This window comes from Ipomoea triloba, chromosome 7, assembly GCF_003576645.1.
Source record: "Ipomoea triloba cultivar NCNSP0323 chromosome 7, ASM357664v1".
Taxonomy (NCBI): Eukaryota; Viridiplantae; Streptophyta; class Magnoliopsida; order Solanales; family Convolvulaceae; genus Ipomoea; species Ipomoea triloba.
In genome coordinates this window covers 18,381,301-18,402,792 of record NC_044922.1, presented here as the reverse complement: position 1 = coordinate 18,402,792, position 21,492 = coordinate 18,381,301, and the positions used below count along the sequence as shown (strand labels likewise).

Below are 21,492 nucleotides of genomic sequence, written 5' to 3'. Positions count from 1 at the left end.
TTAAGTTAAGTTACTACTACATATTCATTCAGACTAGGAATGAGAAGTGAGCGGAGCTTTAAAAATTGACTTTAAGCTCATTTATTTTTAAAGTAACACTAAGTTCATTTAAAAATTGAAAATAAAAAACAAAATCAATACGTGTGTCATTTTTAATGATAGTAATTCTATTTACAAAAAAAAAAAAAAAAAAAAAAAAAAAAAAAGAGAACAAAAGTTTTAAAAAATTTTAAGAGAAAAGTTTGAGGTTATATAATATATTTCAATATGATTTGAGTTCATACTGCTAATCTCTTTCTTCTTCCAAATTTCCTTTTCTTGCAGGTTGAAGAATGGAATGGTTTAAACTTTGATCTGATTTTGAACGACCCCAAACAAATTAAATGTACTTCCTCATCATTACTCCCAATTTAATTTAATGGCTACTAGTCCTCGATTGGAAACCACACAACATGAAACAAGGAATTTGATAAGTGAACTGCCAACCGAGCTAAAACACAGAATTTTGGAGTGTTTGCCCACCCGAGATGCTGCCAGAATGGCCATTCTCTCAACCCTCTGGAAGAATGTTGCTGCCAGAATGGCCATTCTCTCAACCCTCTGGAAGAATGTTTGGTTGCAGCATGGGCGGCTTGTGTTTGATAAGGCCTTCTTTCGAAGCATCCAAAATTACATAGCTGAAAACTCCACAAGTGCTCTGAACATAATATATAATATTCTCTTGCTCCGTCGTGGACCAGTCAAGAAATTTACTTTAAAAATCTACTTAGAGCCAAAGCTACAGCAGTCTGATATAGAGTGGGGGTGTCATTTTCTATCAAGAAATGGTATTGAAGAACTCACCTTGCTTTTTCTTGGAAGTACGCTTAAGCTGCCAGCTTGTATATTCTCGTGCCCCACAATTAAGCAGCTGAGACTCTGTTGTCTCATCGTAGATTTTCCAGCAAATGCTCGCTGTATATTCCCCGGAGTAACTTCATTAGTTCTCAATACCGTTGAGCTTAATGGAGTTTCCGCCACTATTCCTAATCTTGAGAAGCTGGCTTTCCTTGGAGGTTGTGAGGGGATGGATAAATTTGAGATCATTGCTCCCAAACTTGAAAGCTTGTCTCACATTAGTGCTTATTCTGGGTTTGAACCGAGATGGTTTGCACTTCAATTGAAGAGAATTAAGAGTCTTTGCTTGTCTGGCGGTTCCTTGATGGTAAGAATAGAATCCATCTAGCTTTATTACTTGCATTGCTAAAAATTAAATGGATGGAAGGATTTAATGTTAAAGTTCTTGTGTGGATGGGCTAATTAATTTGAATTGTTTTCTTTGATCTATTGTTACTCTTTTTGTAGCGTGGTGATGTTGCAGCAGCCGTGCTTAATTCTTCGACTGCAATAAATCTGCAAGTAATTGAACTGCATGATTTGAGTTTTAGTTGTGAGCAGCAGATCGCCGCTGCTATGACATTGCTTCAAAAATCTCCCAACCTATGTGAATTGGGTATTGGGGCAGCAATGGTACGTCGAGTTTATTTTTAGCAATCATGGTGTTTCTTTCGAGTTCGCTCATGGTGTTTTTCGTTTCTTGTTGAGTTGTAGGCATGGGCCCAATATGAAGAAGATACTTTCAATCATTTGGAGGATCGAGACCATTACTTTATTAATCAAGATATGAAGATGCTTAGAACAGTGAAGATTGAAGGGTTTACTGGATCTAAGCTTCAAGTTCTTTTTGTAAAGTCGGTCTTATCCAAATGCCCTGCATTGGAGAGAGTTGTTATTCATCCTGCAGGGAGTATTATATCACATGCCTTAATGAGGATGGATATCCTTAGGGAGTTGATGCCTTTCCCTCGTGCATCTCCTAATGCACAACTTGTCTTCTTGAAGTACATGGTTACGTATAACCTTGTTGGTTGTAATGTCGAAGATGACTACTAATTTGCTCTTAATGAAATGCGAATTGAGTTACTCATGTCTTAACTAGGGAATTGATTATTATGTTTGATAGTGCATGCGGAGTTGCGCGCTCCAAAACTCTTTGTCTTGTATTCTCTGTTTCATCATCAGAATAATTGAAGAAACCCTATTCTCCACTTTCCTTTGTTAACACTAAATTTTGGACCAAATGACTGAATTGCCCTTGAAAAAATGACATTAGATGTCCAATTGTAAAGGAAGGACCATAGGTGGCTAGAAACAAAAAGTAAGAGGACTAAAAGTGGTTGATTTAAAAGTTGAGGACTAAAAGTGGCAGTGCCATCAAAGTCAGAGGACTAAAAATGGTTGAAATGGTTAATTTAAAAGTTGAAGNAAAAAAAAAAAAAAAAAAAAAAAAAAAAAAAGAGAACAAAAGTTTTAAAAAATTTTAAGAGAAAAGTTTGAGGTTATATAATATATTTCAATATGATTTGAGTTCATACTGCTAATCTCTTTCTTCTTCCAAATTTCCTTTTCTTGCAGGTTGAAGAATGGAATGGTTTAAACTTTGATCTGATTTTGAACGACCCCAAACAAATTAAATGTACTTCCTCATCATTACTCCCAATTTAATTTAATGGCTACTAGTCCTCGATTGGAAACCACACAACATGAAACAAGGAATTTGATAAGTGAACTGCCAACCGAGCTAAAACACAGAATTTTGGAGTGTTTGCCCACCCGAGATGCTGCCAGAATGGCCATTCTCTCAACCCTCTGGAAGAATGTTTGGTTGCAGCATGGGCGGCTTGTGTTTGATAAGGCCTTCTTTCGAAGCATCCAAAATTACATAGCTGAAAACTCCACAAGTGCTCTGAACATAATATATAATATTCTCTTGCTCCGTCGTGGACCAGTCAAGAAATTTACTTTAAAAATCTACTTAGAGCCAAAGCTACAGCAGTCTGATATAGAGTGGGGGTGTCATTTTCTATCAAGAAATGGTATTGAAGAACTCACCTTGCTTTTTCTTGGAAGTACGCTTAAGCTGCCAGCTTGTATATTCTCGTGCCCCACAATTAAGCAGCTGAGACTCTGTTGTCTCATCGTAGATTTTCCAGCAAATGCTCGCTGTATATTCCCCGGAGTAACTTCATTAGTTCTCAATACCGTTGAGCTTAATGGAGTTTCCGCCACTATTCCTAATCTTGAGAAGCTGGCTTTCCTTGGAGGTTGTGAGGGGATGGATAAATTTGAGATCATTGCTCCCAAACTTGAAAGCTTGTCTCACATTAGTGCTTATTCTGGGTTTGAACCGAGATGGTTTGCACTTCAATTGAAGAGAATTAAGAGTCTTTGCTTGTCTGGCGGTTCCTTGATGGTAAGAATAGAATCCATCTAGCTTTATTACTTGCATTGCTAAAAATTAAATGGATGGAAGGATTTAATGTTAAAGTTCTTGTGTGGATGGGCTAATTAATTTGAATTGTTTTCTTTGATCTATTGTTACTCTTTTTGTAGCGTGGTGATGTTGCAGCAGCCGTGCTTAATTCTTCGACTGCAATAAATCTGCAAGTAATTGAACTGCATGATTTGAGTTTTAGTTGTGAGCAGCAGATCGCCGCTGCTATGACATTGCTTCAAAAATCTCCCAACCTATGTGAATTGGGTATTGGGGCAGCAATGGTACGTCGAGTTTATTTTTAGCAATCATGGTGTTTCTTTCGAGTTCGCTCATGGTGTTTTTCGTTTCTTGTTGAGTTGTAGGCATGGGCCCAATATGAAGAAGATACTTTCAATCATTTGGAGGATCGAGACCATTACTTTATTAATCAAGATATGAAGATGCTTAGAACAGTGAAGATTGAAGGGTTTACTGGATCTAAGCTTCAAGTTCTTTTTGTAAAGTCGGTCTTATCCAAATGCCCTGCATTGGAGAGAGTTGTTATTCATCCTGCAGGGAGTATTATATCACATGCCTTAATGAGGATGGATATCCTTAGGGAGTTGATGCCTTTCCCTCGTGCATCTCCTAATGCACAACTTGTCTTCTTGAAGTACATGGTTACGTATAACCTTGTTGGTTGTAATGTCGAAGATGACTACTAATTTGCTCTTAATGAAATGCGAATTGAGTTACTCATGTCTTAACTAGGGAATTGATTATTATGTTTGATAGTGCATGCGGAGTTGCGCGCTCCAAAACTCTTTGTCTTGTATTCTCTGTTTCATCATCAGAATAATTGAAGAAACCCTATTCTCCACTTTCCTTTGTTAACACTAAATTTTGGACCAAATGACTGAATTGCCCTTGAAAAAATGACATTAGATGTCCAATTGTAAAGGAAGGACCATAGGTGGCTAGAAACAAAAAGTAAGAGGACTAAAAGTGGTTGATTTAAAAGTTGAGGACTAAAAGTGGCAGTGCCATCAAAGTCAGAGGACTAAAAATGGTTGAAATGGTTAATTTAAAAGTTGAAGACTAAAAGTGGCGGTGCCATCAAAGTCGGAGGACCTCCACTGGTATTTACTCTTAGATCTTGCTAGTTAATGAAGTGTTTGTGTAATTTCAAAAAAAAAAAAAAAAAAAAAAAAGAAGAAGAAGAAAGAGGAGGTTATGAGCTTCCTTTCTTAACCTATTGACATCAATTATGAGGATTATTAGCTTATTTCCTAAAGATTTCAAGTTCTTATAAATTAAATAATATTCAAAGAAATGAAGAGATGCAAATATTTTATTAAAAAATAAAAGCATTCTCATCAAATATGCAACTAATGATTTGATTAATTGAAATACTATAAACAAAAGCCTAGCTAATCGATCTATTAGGCCCCTGCAACATAATAATGTAGGGTGCATGCTAGCCTGCATTATTATTTAAAAAAAAAATTGTAAATTCTCTAATTCACCAGCCTTAATCCCGATGCAATAGATAGTAAATAATACAAACCCTAAATCCCAATTCCATAGCCTCACTTCTCCCCCTCTCACTACCTATCCATTTTTTCCTTGCCATTTCCTTCACCCTCGCAAACAGCCAACAATAACACCGGAACAACTTTGCCAACGCTGTCATTTGACGTAGTTTCGACTTTAATGAGCAGTGTCACCACATGGAAAAAGTACGAGATTCTTTTACTTTAATTTGTTGGTATTTTTTATTAACTTTTATATATTTGTTTTTATATTCTAGTGGTTGATTCAATTTTTGGCATATAGAAGTGTATTATTATGTATTGATGTTGTTATGTTTTCAAAAAAAAATGTTGTTGGTTATACTTATTTCATTTGTTTTACATTATATTTTTGTGTTGGCGTGGCTTGCTTTGCTCAAAATGCATGGAGCCAATATGAAGAAGATACTTTGAAGCATTTGGTGGATCCAGACCATTACCAGTACTTTATTAATCAGGATGTGGAGATGCTTAGAACAGTGAAGATTGAAGGGTTTAGTGAATCTAGGCTTGAAGTTCTTTTTGTAAAGTCGGTTTTCTCCAAATGCCTTGCATTGGAGAGAGTTGTTATTCATCCTGCATGGAGTATAACATATGCTTTAATGGGATGAATATCCTAAGGGAGTTGACGTGCGTCTCTCGTGCATCTCCAAATACACAACTTGCATTCTTGGAGCACAATTCTACGTATAACTTTGTTGGTTATAATATCGTAGATGACATCTAATTTGCTGCATACTACCAAGCGAATTGAGTTACTCATGCCTTAACTAGGGAATTGGTCATTATGCTTGATCGTACATGCTGAGTGTGCCTCCAAAACCCTTAATCTTGTATTCTCTGTGTTCTGAACTTTGATGTTGCTAGTTAATGAAGTTTTTGTGTAATTTCAAAAAAAAAAAAAAGAAAAAGGTTATGAGCTCCCTTTTTTTAACCTGTTCGACATTAATTATGAGGATCCTTAGCTTATTTCCTATGGAGTATAAAGTAACTTGTGACTTTGTGGTATGCTGACAAATTACACCATGGCCGGACTAGGGTCAACCTTGCATTATTGTAGACCTTGGTCTAAAAATAACTTTCAGATTCTGTATTTGTAGTTGACACATTTTGTACTTGTAGTTGACAGTTTTTGTACCTGTAGTTATCATATTATATGTTAACAATTATAAGTTAACTGTACGTACAGAATGCGTTAACCGAAGGTATAGAATTTTCGTATCAGGGTTCACAATGCAATATGAACCCCAGTTCATGGTATAACTATTATGGTATGCTCAGTAGCTCTATTGTCTTGTCTAGCCCTGCTCTCATCAAGGAAAATTTCTATGCTTATATGTGAGCAACCTTAATAATTGAGATTTTTTTCATCATTTTTTTTATGGGCACCAATATCCACCTCATCACATACTATCTCACTCAATCACAAAAAAATTTCCCTCCATTAGGTTTTTTTTTTTTCAATTTTTTATGGACCCACTATTTTGCTATACTATATTTTAATTAATTATTTATTTATTTTAATTTTAAATTTATAATTTTAATGAAAATTAAATAAAATAAACATACCTACATTAAAATGATAATTACAAACATTTAAATTAATTTCCAATGTTGTTCTATTTATTTTAATCATTTTAAATTTTAATTGTAATTAAATCATTCAAAAATATATATTACATATTTAAATTGGCTATGATTGAAGAAGATTGCGCACTACTATGAAATTGCTTCAAAAATCTCCAACCTATGTAAATTGGCAATAATTATTCTGTGGACCGTGGTCCACACAGCTGTGTGGGTCACGGTTCAATTTTTTTTGGTAAATTTACAAGGGTCTTTCTCTCCGTCCGTGTAACGGTCCGGGGTCCACCCACATTCGCTCCGAGAGGCACAGGAGCTGGCCCAGGGGGAATCGTCACTTGTGGGAATCGAACCCGGGTTCTCCCGAAATTCCTCCCCACAAAGAGAGCTCACTTGCCACTTGAGCTACCCCACTTGAAATGAAGATTATATATAAAGATTTCAAGTTCTTATAAATTAAATAATATTCAAAGAAATGAAGGGATGCAATTTTTTTAAAAAAAAAAATAAAAGCATTTTCATCAAATATGCAAGTAATGATTTGATTAAATGAAATACTATAAAAACAAGCCTAGCTAACCTATTGGGCCGGCTTACCCTGCTACATATATAATATTGTAGGGTTGCGAGCTAGCCTGCCATTATTACTTTAAAAAAAATTGCAAATTCTCTAATTCACCAGCCATAATCCTGGATGCAATAGATAGAAAATAATATAAACCCTAAATCCCAATTCCATAGCCTCACGTCTTCTCCTCTCACCATCTATCCGGCCATTTCTTCTTTGCCATTTTCCTCATTCCCACAAACAACCAACAATAAAACCGAAATAGCTTTGCCAACGCTGTTGTTTGACGTAGCTTCAGCTTTGATGAGCGGTGACACCTAATGACAAAAGTAGGAGATTCTATTACTTTGTTGGTGTTTATATTAACTTTTATATATTTATTTCCAATTTCTTGTGATTGATTCAATTTTTGGCATATATAAGTGTATTATTATGTATTGATGTTGTTGGTTATACTTATTTCATTTGTTTCACAGTATATTTTTGTTGGGGTGGCTTGCTATGCTCTAATTGTTAAATTTTTTGTTCATTTTATTTTTATTTTTATAAAAATATCAGCAAGCAAGGTGCGTGCGCTGAGGTTTTTCTTCGACTACATTAGCCCTGCATTGACAACTCTAATTAAAAGTATTTTAAGTCTTAACCATATATATGAGAGAAATTTCAAATTAAAACGAACTAGTAGCTTGAGCAATGTAAAGAAGATCCTCCAAACATTTCAATAACACATTATTCTTTAATTTATTTATTTTTGAATAGTAAAATCAATGTATAAAAAAATATATATCATTAGCTCTTTATGAAATTGCTTAAAAAATCTCCCAACCTATGTGAATTGGCAATAGTTATTGTGTGGACTTTGGTCCACACAGCTGTGTGGCACGATCCAATATACATTTTTACAATTCATAATGTATATTATTTTAACATATAAAGTACATTATTCTATCGCGTAATGTACATTATCTTACCATAAATTTCATTATTCTAACTCATAATGTACATTATTCTAACACATAATGTAGATTATATATTATCCAAAAGTTTCATTATTCAAACACATAATGTACATTATTCTAACTCATAAAATTCAACGATGTCATTTTGGACCGCAGTCCACACAATAATTTTCTGTGAATTGGATATTGGGTCGGGGCAGCCACAGTTGAGTTTATTTTTACCAATCATGATTCTTTATTATTATTATTTTTTTCCTTTGTTTCTTTTGAGTTCTCTCATGGTGTTTTTCATTTCTTGTTGAGTTGTAGAGAGCGGAGAAGACCGCTACTTTGTTACTCAAGATATGAAGATGCTTAGAACAGTACAATGAAGATTGAATGGTTTAATGGATCTAGTAGACTTCAAATTCTTTTTATAAAGTTGGTCTTCTCCAAATGTCCTGCATTGGAGAGAGTTGTTATTCACCCATATAGTATAACGGATGTCTTAATGGGTATCAAGATCGTAAAGTAGGTGGCGTGGTTCCCTTGTGCATCTCATAATGCACAAACTAACAACAAACATAATTGGCTATGAGTAAACAACTAATTGTCAAATACCCCTAAGAGTTTCCCAAATAAGTCATCCATAGAATTGAAATGAAGATTACATATAAAGATTTCAAGTTTTTAATAAATTAAATAATATTCAAAGAAATGAAAGGTTGCAAATATTTTTTTTTAAAAATAATACCAGTATTATTCTCATCAAATATGCAAGTAATGATTTAATTAAATGACCGAAATACTATCAAAACAAGCCTAAACTATTGGGGTGACCTACCCTGCTACATAATAAGGTAGGTGTAGATTTGGAATTTTGAGATCCGCCAAAAAGTAAGCCACATGAACTAGCACTTCTAAGATGCGAGCTAGCCTGCCATTATTATTTAGAAAAAAAAAAGATTGTAAATTCTCTAATTCACCAGCCTTAATCTCTGATGCAATAGATAATAAATAATACAAACCCTTAATCCCAATTCCATAGCCTCACCTCTCTCCCCCTTTCACCATCGATCCATTTCTACCTTGCCATTTCCCTCACCCTCACAAACAACCAACAAAAACACCGAAACAACTTTGCCAACGCCGTCGTTTGACGTAGATTCGGTTTTGATGAGCAGTCACACCTTATGCAAAAAGTACGAGATTCTCTTACTTTGTTGGTGTTTGTTATTAACTTTTATATATTTATTTGTAGCGTGGAGATGTAGCAGCAGTCGTGCTTAATTCTAAGACTGCAATAAATCTGCAAGTAATGGAATTGCATGATTTGAGTTTTTGTTGTGAGCAGCAGATCGCCACTGCTATGACATTGCTTCAAAAATCTCCCAACCTATGTGAATTGGGTATTGGGGCAGCAATGGTACACCGAGTTTATTTTTAGCAATCATGGTGTTTCTTTCGAGTTCGCTCATGGTGTTTTTCGTTTCTTGTTGAGTTGTAGGCATGGGCCCAATATGAAGAAGATACTTTCAATCATTTGGAGGATCGAAACCATTACTTTATTAATCAGGATATATGAAAATGCTTAGAACAATGAAGATTGACGGGTTTAATGGATCTAGGCTTAAAGTTCTTTTTGTAAAGTCAGTTTTCTCTAAATGCCCTGCATTGGAGAGAGTTGTTATTCACCATACATGGAGTATAATATATGCCTTAATGGGGATGGATATCCTAAGGGAGTTGACGTGCTTCTCTCGTGCATCTCCTAATGCACAACTTGTCTTCTTGAAGTACATGTTTACGTATAACCTTGATGGTTATAATGTCGTAGATGATGATTAATTTGCTGCATAATGACATGCGAATCGAATTACTCATGTCTTAACTAAGGAATTGGTTGTTATGTTTGATAGTGCATGCGGAGTGGTGCGCTCCAAAACTTTTTGTCTTGTATTCTGTGTTCTGAACTTAGACTTTGCTAGTTAATGAAGTGTTTGTGTAATTTTAAAAAAATAGAAGTTATGGGCTTCGTTTCTTAACCTAGTGACATTAATTATGAGGATTATTAGCTTATTTCTTAAAGATTTCAAGTTCTTATAAATTAATTGATATTCAAAGAAATGAAGAAATGTAAATATTTTCTAAAAAAATTTAAGCATTCTCATTAAATATGCAGGTAATGATTTGATTAATTGAAATACTATAAACACAAGCCTAGCTAATCTATTGGGCCCCTGTTACATAATAATGTAGGGGGCGTGCTATGCCATTATTATTTTTTTTAAAAATTTGTAAATTCTCTAATTCACCAGCTTAATCCCGATGCAATAGATAGTAAATAATACAAACCCTAAATCCTAACATTCTCATCAAATATGCAAGTAATGATTTGATTAAATGAAATACTATAAAAATAAGTCTAACCTATTGGGCCGGCCTACCCTGTTGCATAATACGGCAGGGTGTGGATTAGAAAAATCGAGAGCCGACAAAAAGTAAGGCACATGGGCTAGCCCGGCTAAGGGGCGAGCTAGCCTGACATTATTATTTGAATTTTTTTAATTCTCCAATTCACCCGCCCTAATCGCGAACGCAATAAATAGTAAATAATACAAACCCTAGCTAAATCACGATTCCATTGCCGCACCTCTCCCCCCTCACTGTCTACCCATTTCTTCCTTGCCATTTATTTCCCTCTATCTCCCTCGCAAACAACCAACAACAATATCAAAACAACATTTTCAGCGCTGCCCTTTGATGTAGATTCAACCTTGGTGAGCAGTGACACCTTATGGCTAAAGTAAGATATTCTCTTGCTTTGTTGGTATTTGTTTTCAATTTTTTGTGGTTGATTCTATTTTGGGCATAGATAAGTGTATTGTGTATTTATGTTGTTGCTTATACTTATTTCATTTGTTTCACATTATATTTGTGGTGGTATGGCTTGCTATGCTCTAATTTTTAAATTTTTAGTTTTCATTTTATTTTCTTTTTTAAAAAATTATCTGTTGACAAGGTGAGTTGAGGTTTTTCTTCATCCACCTCTAGCGTGCATCGATAACTCTAGTTAAAAGTAAATTAATTCTTAACATTATATATGTTAGAAATTTCAAATTAAAGTTCAAAGTATAATGGCACATTTCAATGGCTTGAACAATATAATGCAAAGAAGATCCTCTAAACATTTCAATGGCACATTATTCTTTATTTATTTTTGTATAATAAATTCAATGTATACAAAATATATCATTCAAAATGTTTTATTCAAATATTTTAAATAACACTCATATAATAGTGAGGCAGTACAGTATACATGCAGTAGTGATTTGATAAACTTGCAAGAATAAGTTAATGAACTTGTAGTAGTAAATTGATTGATTTATAATAGTGACTTAACAAACATACGGTAATAATTTAATGACGATTAAATTATTACATGGTTGCACAAGGTCTGATCTCACGATCTTACCTAAACAAGTGATTTCATATGATCTAACTATATATATATATATAAAGTAGCTCAAATGCGACCGTGAGCTCCCATGCGATCGTGTGGCTGCATCTGTGTCGTCCGATTGGAATAATCTAACGGTGGTAATATAATCTTAGTGTTTAGGAAATTGCAGTTCGTGTATATTAAGTGGAGGGTGTTATGATAATTTTAGTATCTATATTACATGAATTGAACTGGTGCATTTTAGTACATGGTGTGGTGCGTTTTAATAGCCGCATATAAGAAGCAGGCCGCACATGAACTCTCATATATATATATAAATATTTAGTATATATTCTATTATATACCTAATATAACCCATTAACCCAAAGTATATATAATTACCAAACTCTAACCCTCCATCTCCAAAACTCAATATAAATTTTGATTCAACTATAAACATTGTCGTTAATCCTACTATAAATATTTTTATTGTTTAATTGATTATTAATTGTTGTTACTGTTATAATATTTAATGATGTGTCGTGACTTATTTATGTGAGTTGATTGTTAATTATTTATGAAATTATATAGATGACAAACAATAATAAAATTGAATGTATTTAATTTCTAAACAAGTTAACAAGCATGAAGTCGTGACTTGTTTTATTTTATGTTATGTCTTAATGCTATTATGTTTTCAGTGTGGTGATATACTTATATAGTTATGTATTAGTTTTGTATTAGGTATATTTCTTAAATTATTTAGAAATACTTATTAAAGTTTTTAAAAAGACTTAACATGTAAGCTTTAAATAGGCTCAAAGCAAGACTTACTTTGAATCCTTTTTAATGGCCTACATATTAATTAGTATGGCTAAGCCAATTATAGGCTCAGGCTTGAACCTAACAAAAAGTCTACATACAGCTTAGGCCTATGCCCAGACCTTAGATTTTCATAACAGGCCCAAGCTAAATTTTTTAAAGCTCGTTCGCCTCGGTCTATTCCCATTCGTAGGGCAAATTATTGCATGGCCATGGTCCACACAGCTGTGTGGACCAAAAATAAAAAGTACATTATTTTTGTACTGAAGATACATTATTTTTGTACTGTAGGTACATTATTTAATAATGTACCTTCAGTACAAAAATAATGTACTCTAAAATAATGTACCTACAGTACAAAAATAATGTATCTTCAGTACAAAAATAATGTACTTTTTATTTTTGGTCCACATAGCTGTGTGGACCATGGTCTATGCAATAATGATTGCATTCGTAGTCTGAATTGAGGTTATATAATATATTTGAATATGATTTGAGTTCATATTGCTAATCTCTTTCTTCTTCCCAATTTCCTTTTCTTGCAGGTTGAAGAATGGAATGGTTTAAACTTTTGATCTGATTTTGAACGACCCCAAACAAATTAAACATATATACTTCCTCATCACTACTCCCAATTTAATTTAATGGCTACTCGTCGTCGAATGGAAATCACACAACACGAAAGAAGGAATTTTATAAGTGGACTACCAATAGAGCTAAAACAAAGAATTTTGGAGTGCTTGCCCACCCGAGATGTTGCCAGAATGGCCATGCTCTCAACCCTCTGGAAGAATGTTTGGTTGCAGCATGGGCAGCTTGTGTTTGATCAGGACTTCTTTCAAAGCATCCAAAATTACGTAGCTGAAAACTCCACAAGTGCTGTGAACATAATCAATAATATTCTTTTGCTTCGTGGGTGACCAGTCAAGAAATTTACTTTAAACATCAACATAAAGCCTGTGTTGCAGCAGTCTGATGTAGAGCGGTGGTGTAGTTTTCTATCAAGAAATGGTATTGAAGAACTCACCTTGCATTTGTTTGTTCTTCGAAGTATGTTTAAGCTGCCAATTTGTATATTCTCGTGCCACACAATTAAGCGGCTGAAACTCGATAGTCTCATTGTAGATTTCCCAGCAAATGCTCCCTGTATATTCCCCGGAGTAACTTCATTAGTTTTCGATAGCGTTGAGCTTAATGGAGTTGCCTCTACTATTCCTAATCTTGAGAAGCTGGCTTTCCTTGGAGATTGTGAGGGGATGGATAAATTTCAGATCATTGCTCCGAAACTTGAAAGCTTGTGTCACATTAGTGGTTATTCTGGGTTTGAACCGACATGGTTTGCAGTTCAATTGAATAGAATTAAGACTCTTTGCTTATCTGGAGGCAGTTTCTTGTGGGTAAGAATCTATCTTGCTTAGCTTTTATAATATAATGTTAAAGTTGTTGTCTGGCCTGGGCTAATTAATTTGTTTTATCTATTGTACGTTGCTCTGATCTTTTTGTAGCGTAGAGATATTGTAACAGCCGTGCTTAATTCTTCGACGACTGCAATAAATCTGCAAGTAATGGAACTGCATGATTTGAGTTTTAGTTGTGAGCTGCAGATCAGCACTGCTATGACATTGCTTCAAAAATCTCCCAACCTATGTGAATTGGGTATTGGGGCAGCAATGGTACCCCGATTTTATTTTTAGCAATCATGGTGTTTCTTTCGAGTTCGCTCATGGTACGTGTTTTTCGTTTCTTTTTGAGTTGTAGGCAAGGGCCCAATATGAAGAAGATACTTTGAATCATTTGGAGGATCCAGACCATTACTTTATTAATCAGGATATGAAGATGCTTAAAACAGTAAAGATTGACGGGTTTAATGGATCTAGGCTTGAAGTTCTCTTTATAAAGTCAGTCTTCTCCAAATGCCCTGCATTGGAGAGAGTTGTTATTCACCCTGCATGGAGTATAATAGATGCCTTAATGGGGATGAATATCCTAAGAGAGTTGGCGTGCTTCCCTCGTGCATCTCCTAATGCACAACTTGTCTTCCTGGAGCACGAGTCTACGTATAACCTTGTTGGTTATAATGTCATAGATGAATACTAATTTGCTGCATAATGACATGCGAATCGAGTTACTTACGTCTTAACTAGAGAATTGGTTGTTATGTTTGACCGTGCATGCAGAGTGGCGCGCTAAAAACCCTTTGTCTTGTATTCTTGTGTTTGAACTTAGACATTGCTAGTTTTTTTTTTTTTTTTTTTTTTTGAAAGATAGACATTGCTAGTTAATGAAGTGTTTGTGTAATTTAAAAAAAAAAAATTATGGGCTTCCTTTCTTAACCTATTGACATTAATTATGAGGATTCTTAGCTTATTTCCTAAAGATTTCAAATTCTTATAAATTAAACAACAGTTAATTATATTTTTGGTCCTAAATTTATAAGTGGCAATACACAGTCCTTTTTTATGAATATTCACTTTAATTTGGTCTAGTATTATTGTGGCATGACCATTTTTGGTCCTTTATCATCAAAATAGTTTAAATATCCTAAAATATAAGGACATTTCAGTCTTAAATTATAATTTTTTTTTAAAAATAAACATAAAAACTATAACTGTTCAATCTACTTTTTTGAACCCTACCTTGTTCTTCCTAATTTGGAACGGTTGCCAACCCGAGTGCTACCTGACTTGCAGATCAGAGTTGTTTTGCTCACAACCCGCTCCAAGGATGTATGGTTGTGGCATGTGCATCTTGTGTTCGATTCGTATTTCTTTAACTCTAAATGTAGGGCATTTGGAGAGTACCGACTTTAAGAAAAGGACTTCAAGTGCAGATCCTCTAAAACATTCTATCTTTACATTTTAAGCATAATCATTTCCTGATCAATAAATTAAAGCCATGGTCCGATCCTCCAAAAGCCTTCTTGCAACTTCTTTGTCATCCTGTCTCGTCTACAACTCAACACGAAATGAAAAACATCATGAGGAAATTCAAACGAAGCAATGAAAACAAAAACAAAAACAAAAAATAAAAATAAAAATTAAGAAGCATGATTGTCAAATATAAACTCAACCTGCCATTCTACATTAAAATACAATTCACATAGGTTGGGCGATTTGCGAAGCAATTGCATAGCAACCATGGCATCAGCTTAGTCTCGCTCTCGATGCATAGAGTAAATTTCTTGGCAAGTCCCTCATGGAGCAAGAGTAGAATATTGTTTATGATGTTCACGACACGTTTGGATCTCTCACTTTCGTATTTTCGGACGCATTCAAAGAAGTCCGAATCAAATTATTTGGTTGAGAGCAAGAGGATATTGTTTATGAGAGCCTCATAATTACTCCGATCCCAATTTAATTTAATGGCTACTCGTCGTCGAATGGAAACCACACAACATGAAAGAAGGGATTTGATAAGTGAACTGCCAATAGAGCTAAAATAAAGAATTTTGGAGTGCTTGCCCACCCAATATGCTGCCAGAATGGCCATTCTCTCAACCCTTTGGAAGAATGTTTGGTTGCAACATGGGCCGCATTTGTTTGTTCTTTAATAACAAATTATTCTTTAATGGGGATCAAGATCGTAAAGGAGTTGGTGTGCTTCCCTCGTGCATCTCCTAATGCACAAACAAACAATAAACATAATTGGCTATGACTTAACAACTAATTGTCAGAAACCCCTAAGATTTTCCCAAATAAGGTATCCATAGAATTGAAATGAAGATTACATATAAAGATTTCAAGTTTTTTATAAATTAAATAATATTTAAAGAAATAAAGGGATGCAATTTTTTTTTTAAATAACAGCATTCTCATCAAATATGTAAGTAATTATTTAATTAATAAATGATCGAAATACTATAAAAACAAGTCTAACCTATTGGATCGACTTACCCTGCTACGTAATAAGGTAAGTGTAGATTTGGAATTTTGAGATCCGCCAAAAGTAAGCTACATGTGCTAGCCCGGCTAAGAGGCACGCTAGCTTGCCATTTTATTTATATAAAAAAATTGTAAATTCTCTAATTCACCAGCCTTAATCTCGAATGCAATAGATAGTAAATAATACAAACCCTAAATGCCAATTCCATAGCCTCACCTCTCTCCCTCCCACCATCCATCCATTTCTACCTTGCCATTTCCCTCACCCTCACAAACAACCAACAATAACACCGAAACAACTTTGCCAACGCCATCGTTTGACGTAGATTCAGCTTTATTGAGCAGTCACACCTTATGGCAAAAGTACGAGATTTCCTTACTTTGTTAGAGTTTGTTATTAACCTTTATATATTTGTTTCCAATTTTCTTGTGGTTGACTCAATTTTTGCATATATAAGTGTATTATTATGTATTGATGTTGTTGGTTATACTTATTTCATCATTTGTTTCACATTATATTTGTGTTCGGGTGGATGGCTTGCTTTGCTCTAATTGTTAAATTTTTTGTTTATTTTATTTTATTTTAAATTATTGGTGGGCAAGGTGCGTGCGTTGAGCGTTTTTCTTCGCTTGCCCCTAGCCTACATTGACAAATCTAATTAAAAGTAAGTTAAGTCTTAAACATATATATGAGTGAAATTTCAAATTAAAGGTCAAAGAGTTCAAGGAATTAATTAGTAGGCTTGAGAGATGCAAAGAAGATCCTCCAAACATTTCAATAACACATTATTCTTTATTAATGTGTAATATATGTAATATAATTAAGTATATTACACCCCTTGACACCCCTAGGAGCGCCCATAACTATTTCTCATGTCTTTTTTCTTTCTTTCTTTCTTTNTTTCTTTTTTTTTTTTTTTTTTTTTTTTTTTTTTTTGTAAACCACCCGATGTTCTAGGTATTTCTCCGTATGTTTAACAATTCGGATATATCAGAGAGGCATAGGAAATTGTTACTTGTGAAAATCTGACTCTAGTTATCCCAATAATCATTCCCACAAAGAAGCCCATGTCTTTAGAAAAGAAAAAATATTACTATTCCACAAATAGTGAGTAATATAAGTGACTGCACGACATATAGTAATACAATATGCAATCCAACACATTTTTCTTAAAGATAGCATCACACAAGTAATGATATGACCTTTGTATTTTTGGATTAATTGAAAGAAGTCCCAATCATATGTTATGTACAGAATTCTATACTTTACCTCTCCAACTTAGTTTGATTTGTGAAAAAGAATTGATGAATTTCTTGGAAAACAAATTTCTCAAAATATTGATTTCATTATTTGGTTAGAAAGAAATAAAATAAATTGTCAAAAATAATTAGTGCAAAATCTCAAATGCCCTTATCTAATAAAAGCATTTGAAGGCAATATAGGAACTTACGTTGTATCTTTTCTCCCAAAATATATGTAAAATAAAAAAGAAAACAATAAATTCATTTTCCTCAAACTTGAAGAATAATTCTCTTATAACCAAAGTAAAATATATTTTTACTCCATAATCATATCACTCTCATCTGCTGACTTACCCAATAAAAATCCAAAAACATAATCAATAGTCAAAGTATACAAACTTATAATCAAATTTAAACATCATTGCATTGAACTTATAAGAAACNAAAAAAAAAAAAAAAAAAAAAAAAAAAAAAAAAAAAAAACAGAAGATTCATGCATGATTGCAAAGAATATATACTCAACCTCTTCTGCCATAATCCCCAATTCACATAGATTGGGACATTTTTGAATCAATTTCATAGCAAGAGTGAGCTGCTTCCCACAACCAAAACTTAATTCATACAGCTTCATTACTTGCAGATTTACTGCAGTTGGGAATGTCGGTACCGCTTCTGCAACAGGTTTACGCTTCAAAAACATAATAAACAACCAAAAAAACTAAATCAGTGTGTATAAATAATGGATGTGTGTATTACATACACATCCTTTTGCATTAAGATAATATGAAGTCCAAATTCTCACCGACAATAAGAGGCCAGACAAACAAAGTGTCTTTATTGCTTTCAAATTAAACGTAAGCCATCTCGGTTCAAACACATACACTACATCAACAGCAGAGAAGCTTTCAAGTTTTGGAGAACTGATCTCAAAATTATTGATCCCTCCACAAGAACCACGGAAAGACAGCTTCTCAAGATTAGGAATAATACATGACACAATTCCATTATCATTACGCATAAACTCCACATTCTTGAACCGTAATAAGGTGACACCAGGAAATATACAACGAGCATTACGCGGGAAACTAATAAGGAAACCTTCAAGGTTCAGATGCCTAATTGTAGGACAGGAGAGTATGCAAAATGGCAGATCATATTTTATTCCCGTAGCAACTAAAGCAATGCTAAGTTACTCAACCCCATTTCTCGATAGAAAAAGACACCACCTGTCTAAATCACACTGACTCAGCATAAGACCTGACTCGGAGTCAAATAGGGTAAATTTCTTAACCGGTGCAGCACGGTGCATGATAATGCGATCTATTATGTTTGCCATGCGTTTGTAGCCTATGTATTTTTGGGCAAATTTAAAGAAGAAGGAATTATCAAACACAAGCCGCCCCCGCCCGTGCTGCAACCAAACATCCCTCCACCCTAGCAGCGTCTCGAGTGGGCAAACACTCTAAAATTTTATCCTTAACATCTCCTGGCAGCTGACTTATAATATCCCTTCTTGCATTTTATTCTGATTTTCTTCGACAACAACAACAAGCCATTGGATACGAAACAAAAATATATTTGATGAACTTACGAAATTCCTAAAGCCTCTACGTTTTTGCAGAAATAAGCACCGGAGGATCGGAGACAAAAACTTTTCTAGTTATAATACATACATACACGCAGACAAATTAAACCTGTAGCCCCATGTATCACAGAGAAGAATCGTACGGCGGCGCGTATGAGAAATTTTTGAAAAGCCTCTAAGCGTTAGAGATGGACTAAAATACAGCGCCGTAAACCCTAACTCTATTTGGTAAGGTAGAGCTTATTTACGAGGATATAGCTTATTTTAAGTTACTAATAAAGTTTTAGTTTTGTTTGGTAATGTTTTCAAAATAAGTTAGTAGTTTAAAATAAGAATTTATTTTGAAAAGTTATTTTAGGTAACGTTTCAAAAATAAGCTGGTAAGTTTTTAATTTTTTTTTTCAACCAAATATATGGTATTTCTAAAAAGTATTTGAATTTGGTTGTCTCGCTTCTCCATTATTTTAATTAGAGTTTATTATCAAAATGGTCACTCGACTATTGTGAAATTACCAATTTGGTCCTCAACAATTTTTCGTGACCAATTAAGTCCCTCGATTTTGAAAAATTTAACCAATTTGGTCCTACGTTTATTTTTTGCGTTTAACATCCGTTAAATCTGGACCAAAACTCACTTCACCGCTGTCGCACCCAGAGCTCACGCCACTGCCGTCGCACTCCAGATCTCAGGCCACCGCCGTCACACCCAGAGTTCACGCCACCGCCATCGCACTCCCGTTTGCTCCAGACATCACGCCACCATGCAACTCTGCAGCACGTCTCCACCGCATGCTGCGAATATGCTCGACTGCTCCTCTGCCAGTCACGCCACCGCCGTCGTCGCAGGTCGCCACTCCACGTCTCCACCGCTTACCGATTTCAATGTTTCATATAAATTAATTCATACCTTTTGGTTGTGATTATATTTGTGAAGTTATCATCTGAATAAATTTTGTTATTTTAATTTTGTAATGTAAGATTGTAAGGGACTCATGGTCCTTAGGGGGACTGGGAGGTGGATTTTCATTTTTAAAAAAAAATTATTATTGACCCGAGAAGCCCGCAAACACGCATGGGACGGGCTCGAGCTATGTACCTCTCGGCCCGCTGGCTTCTCAGGCCGGCCCGCAAAATAAAAAGTCTGCGATGGGGCGGGCCGCGTTGACAACCATAAGTTTATTGCTCCAAAATGTTAAAATTCAAAAAGCTGCTTAAATAGTTTTTTCAATAAGCTCTTTGAGAAAATAAATTATACTCTTAAAGGTCAGTTTGCATGTAATCAACTAACAACTAATTTATAAAACATCTCTCTCCTGCAATAAGCTAATGCTATAAGCTAGTCAAACGCACTAACCCAATCAACTAACAATTATTTGTCAAACACCTACGGTATATCTTGAGGGGAGAGAAAAACCAATATATTGAATTAAGAATATTAATAATAAGACAAGGAAATATGAAAGTACTTAAGAAAAATAGAGGATACCTCATATTCCCTTAATTATATTATAGTTTCTGAGAAAATTACATAATCTAAACCAAACATAGAATCTTAAGAACCCGTTTACTAACTGAAAAATTTTTCTAGTTTTCTAGAAAATTGAAAAATTGGAGAACAGGAAACAGAAAACACGTTTACTAGCACAGTTTTTAATTTTTAAAACATTAAACAATTTATAGTTTTCTAGAAAATTGAAAAACATTTAAAAAATGTTTTCTAAACAAAAAACAAATCATCTATCATCTATTCGACTATATGACACTATAACCACATTCTCACCATTATATACTTACATATTTATTTATTACTACTATTACATTCATTATCATCTTCTTTTACGTATCACTATCTTCTATCTTAGCTTTTCTACTTGCATTACTTATTTAAACATAACTTATTTGTTTACGCTTAAAGTTAGACATTACTCACATTATCCTAATTAAAAATTGAATTCTATACCATGTTTTAGATTTTGATTGAACTCTGATTATTGGTTCAAATATTTTTAGTTATGTTATATCGTAATACAGGTTTGATCCGCATATCGGATATTGAAATTTCACATATATTAAATTCAAACTAAAAATTAAATGTGGGAATGAATATATTCAAAAATATTATAATCTAAACTAAATTTTATATGAACTTAATAGTTTATTGGTTCGCATATATTTTTAGTTATGTTATATACAAATATAAATTTGGTTTGAATACCAAATGTAAAAGTTTTACATATACTCCCTCCGTCCCATTTTACCTGTCCTATTTACTATTCATTGGTCAAACCAACTCTTTCTTCATTGCTTATTTTCTTTAGTAATTTTTTATTATTTTTAAATTTAATTTTTTTGTGTTTAATAGTACTTTTGATGTAGTTTCTAAATATATAAATTTTATATATTAATACTAAACTTAATATTATGAAAAATTGGATTAAAAATAACTTCAGTCAAGCGTCGTTAAACGAACCAGACAACCAAAATGGGACGGAGGGAGTATTAGATTTAAAAGCAAAATAATATTTATTCAATTTATACCATCTCATATCTTGAAATATTTTAAA

The 21,492-nt window shown here is 33.9% G+C and overlaps 3 protein-coding genes across 3 annotated transcripts; all 3 read left to right on the top strand.

Annotated features, from left to right (window-relative positions):
* Positions 1 to 418: 418 nt before the first annotated feature.
* LOC116024270 (F-box/FBD/LRR-repeat protein At1g13570-like) lies at positions 419 to 1,225 on the top strand. The gene has a single exon (XM_031265160.1). It carries the CDS (start codon positions 419 to 421, stop codon positions 1,223 to 1,225), a length of 807 nt encoding a protein of 268 aa, XP_031121020.1.
* A 1,323-nt stretch (positions 1,226 to 2,548) lies between these two features.
* On the top strand, positions 2,549 to 3,313 carry LOC116024269 (F-box/FBD/LRR-repeat protein At1g13570-like). The gene has a single exon (XM_031265158.1). It carries the CDS (start codon positions 2,549 to 2,551, stop codon positions 3,311 to 3,313), a length of 765 nt encoding a protein of 254 aa, XP_031121018.1.
* Positions 3,314 to 12,984: 9,671 nt separating this feature from the next.
* On the top strand, positions 12,985 to 14,317 carry LOC116024268 (F-box/FBD/LRR-repeat protein At1g13570-like). Its single transcript, XM_031265157.1, has 4 exons — positions 12,985 to 13,101; positions 13,189 to 13,617; positions 13,726 to 13,893; positions 13,979 to 14,317. Exons 1-4 carry the CDS (start codon positions 12,985 to 12,987, stop codon positions 14,315 to 14,317), a joined length of 1,053 nt encoding a protein of 350 aa, XP_031121017.1.
* The last annotated feature ends 7,175 nt before the right edge of the window (positions 14,318 to 21,492 follow it).